This window comes from Aplysia californica, unplaced genomic scaffold (assembly GCF_000002075.1).
Source record: "Aplysia californica isolate F4 #8 unplaced genomic scaffold, AplCal3.0 scaffold00335, whole genome shotgun sequence".
In the NCBI taxonomy this organism is placed as follows: Eukaryota; Metazoa; Mollusca; class Gastropoda; order Aplysiida; family Aplysiidae; genus Aplysia; species Aplysia californica.
In genome coordinates, this window is record NW_004797605.1 from 142,509 (window position 1) to 145,477 (window position 2,969).

At 42.9% G+C, this 2,969-nt stretch overlaps 1 protein-coding gene across 1 annotated transcript in view; it reads left to right on the plus strand.

The window, feature by feature from the left end:
* LOC101853014 (serine/arginine repetitive matrix protein 2) overlaps nt 1-2,969 on the plus strand; it is a gene marked incomplete at its 5' end in the record, with an annotated part of 158,514 nt that overhangs the window by 133,944 nt on the left and 21,601 nt on the right. Inside the window, 1 exon segment of the mRNA XM_013085015.1 lies at nt 561-744. Within this exon segment, the coding sequence (XP_012940469.1) occupies nt 561-744 (184 nt within the window).

The window sequence follows — 2,969 nt, forward strand, 5'->3', positions numbered from 1 at the left end:
ACACACACACACACACACACACACACACACTTACACACACTAACACTAACACACACACCAACGTCTACGTTTGCTGGCACAGAGACCCACACGTGAAAATGTGTGCATAACATTATACATGTACATACCTAGACTAGTGGATGGATAATGTTTTTCGTCAAACAATCAGGCTCCCCCTCAAACTTGAGTCAAAGTGCTATGTATTTATACAGCAAGAGTATTTCTTTGGTCTTTCGGCTGCGCACTGGTCTTTTTTCTTTCTATACCCTCAATAAATAGACACGGGCTTCCTTGTTACTGTTAGCTGCTTGGCACACGCGATACGGCGGGTTCTTTCACTGTGTATTGCCTTGTAGGACGAATGGCTCTGTGATGATGTAATCAATGTATTGCCAGTACAAAAACGACATGTGTATGTACTACTACCTTTGTCCAGTGACGTACTCTGCCTCAACTAACCCCTCCACTATCCACCCCCCTCTCTCCGGGAGCGACGTGCAATATAAAACTCATGCCCTCAGCTCTTTATGAATGAGACCGTTATGCCCCCCATTCTACAGGAGAGCCCGGCGTAAGAGGCTCGAACCGCCACTCTCTGGCTTTCGCCCCTATGTCGCCCGCCTCTGCAGCAGGCGACCAGGGCGGGTTCCAGCGGACCCAGAGCTACCGCCAGCCGCCCACAGAGAGAGACGGAGTTGAGTTGGCCAGGTCGCACTCAGTGACCCCGGCTGATGACATGACCAGGTATGCACCTTTTTTGTTGTTGTTGTTGTAATTGTGTTATCTCTTTAAACAGCAGGTGGTTGGAGGGTGGTCTGGCGTGGCGTGGCGTGCTCCTTCCTTATCAAACATCAGCTGTCGTCCTGATATCTCTTCCTCATTTGTGAGTTTGTTACTCTCTTGTAACACCTCTAAACTTCTGCAACTATATCACCTTATTGTCTTACAAGTGCTGTAAAATTCTTTCAAAAACTGAGATCTTTTAACGCTTTTCTAGGGTTAGCTGCACCCATGGCCACGCCGTTTGTTCATCTCTGTACTATATAGATGGCCCTGGTTCGATTCCCTAACGGGACAAAGCATTTTTATTACTTTGAATTGGTTGGGAAATTTTCAAGGCTTTCCTCGGATTTGTTTGTTTATTTGTTTGTTTGTTTGTTTGTTGTTTGTTTGTTTGAGTAAAGCAAAGCACGTTGACACGATATTTAGTGCAGGAAAAATGCAGAACCGACAGACGGAAACAACGGAGGGATAGACGAGCAGTAACTGCAAGTGGCGCCTTCCAACGTCATGTTTGGGGTTGGTTAGGGTTCTGTCTTTTCTATTGGAGATGTCTAGTGATCTATTAGATGACCTCAACTTTTTGAAAAGGGTGGTACAAATCATAACCATATTATATAACCTTGTACTGGAATTGGTCCTTCTCAGGCCCAGCGAACCTTAACTGTGGGTGGTTGGCGAGTGCTCTGGTGTAGTTTACTTCTTTTTTTCTATGAAACATATATCGTCCTAATCTCCCCTTCTTCCTTTTTTAATGTTTGTTACTCTCTTGTAACACCTCTAATCTTCTGGCGCTAATATGACCTTATGCAGTTGCGAGCGCCGTAAAACCTCTTCTAAAACTTTTTTAAAGGAGGAAAGAAAAGAAGATGAAGAAACGAACCTTAACTGTGGAATCAGTGACAGAGGAATAGAGAGAACGGGGAGTTTATTGAATAACTCTCTACAGAACATTGTGTAACGAAGGAGGAATTGGGGAAAATATCGACAGCTGTAAACAAGTCAAACATTATATGGCTTTCGGCTGAGATTTGTAGACATCTATCCTGTGTTCTTGTTTGTTTGAGTAAAGAGAAACACACTGACACCATAATGACCATTTCGTGCTGGAAAAAAGGTGAAACAGACAAACAGACACTTCAGAGGGATAGTGGCATCCTCCAAATATCTGTTTATTTTGTATGCCAATTTCTTCCAAAAGACAACACTAGTGTCGGTATCAAAGGTGTCCAACAATTGGGGAAAACGTATTTTGTAGGAGCGGAAAGGGAAAAAAGAAACCCAACGAAAACTAAACAAACATCTGCCTTTTCGTGTTTCTTCACTTTTGTTATCCATTGGAATTGGGAACTTCTTTTGACGAGTGGCTGGAGGGTGCCACTAGAAAGTTCTACTTCTGTTCTTTCCCTCTTACTTTTTCTTTCCCTGCGCCAGATGAGCGTTATCGGGCGGATGTGCTTCTTTTTTACTCAAACAAGCAAACATTTTTTTCTTATGCTTTTAGAGCGAACTACACTCACATGATGTGTACAGCTTTGTGCGCTATGCTTAGAAATTGGAAATGGCTTTGGGGGAATCTCGAAACTTGTTTGTCCAGTTTCCTCCTGTCACCATCCACGAGGAGAGTCAGACAAAGACACATGATAAACGGCATTTTGTCCCCGCGCTTCACTTGTGTCTCTAACGTGATAAGTAAATGATCCGTTGCAAGTGACAATAGAAAGATTAGCCCGGAGCGAGAGATCAAATCGATTGACAAAAGCCATCTTAACGTACATATTATTATTGTTGTTATTGTTGCTGTTGTTTTTGTTGATGTTGTTGTTGTTATTATTATAACAATTCAGTTCATATTCGTGTATATTGTAATACAGTCAAGCCTGCTCTATCGGCCTCCTGTCCAAGACAATCACCTGTACAATCGACCTTTTACTGCTTCTCCCCACAATTAGTTTTTTTTTTTTAAAACTATAGTATAATGCCACTGTCCAAGACGTCCACCTGTTTAAGACAAGCACACTTTTCTCCTCCACAACGAGTGGCTGTCTTGGACATTTTCATTTGTGGCAGCTCTTGAAAAGAACCACACATGAAGTTTGGTTGAGTTACCTCCGACTTGGCTTCCATTTTCCTTACTTTGAACGCTTCGGTGAACTCTTCATACCTTGTAGAACCTTGAGATCGCCCCC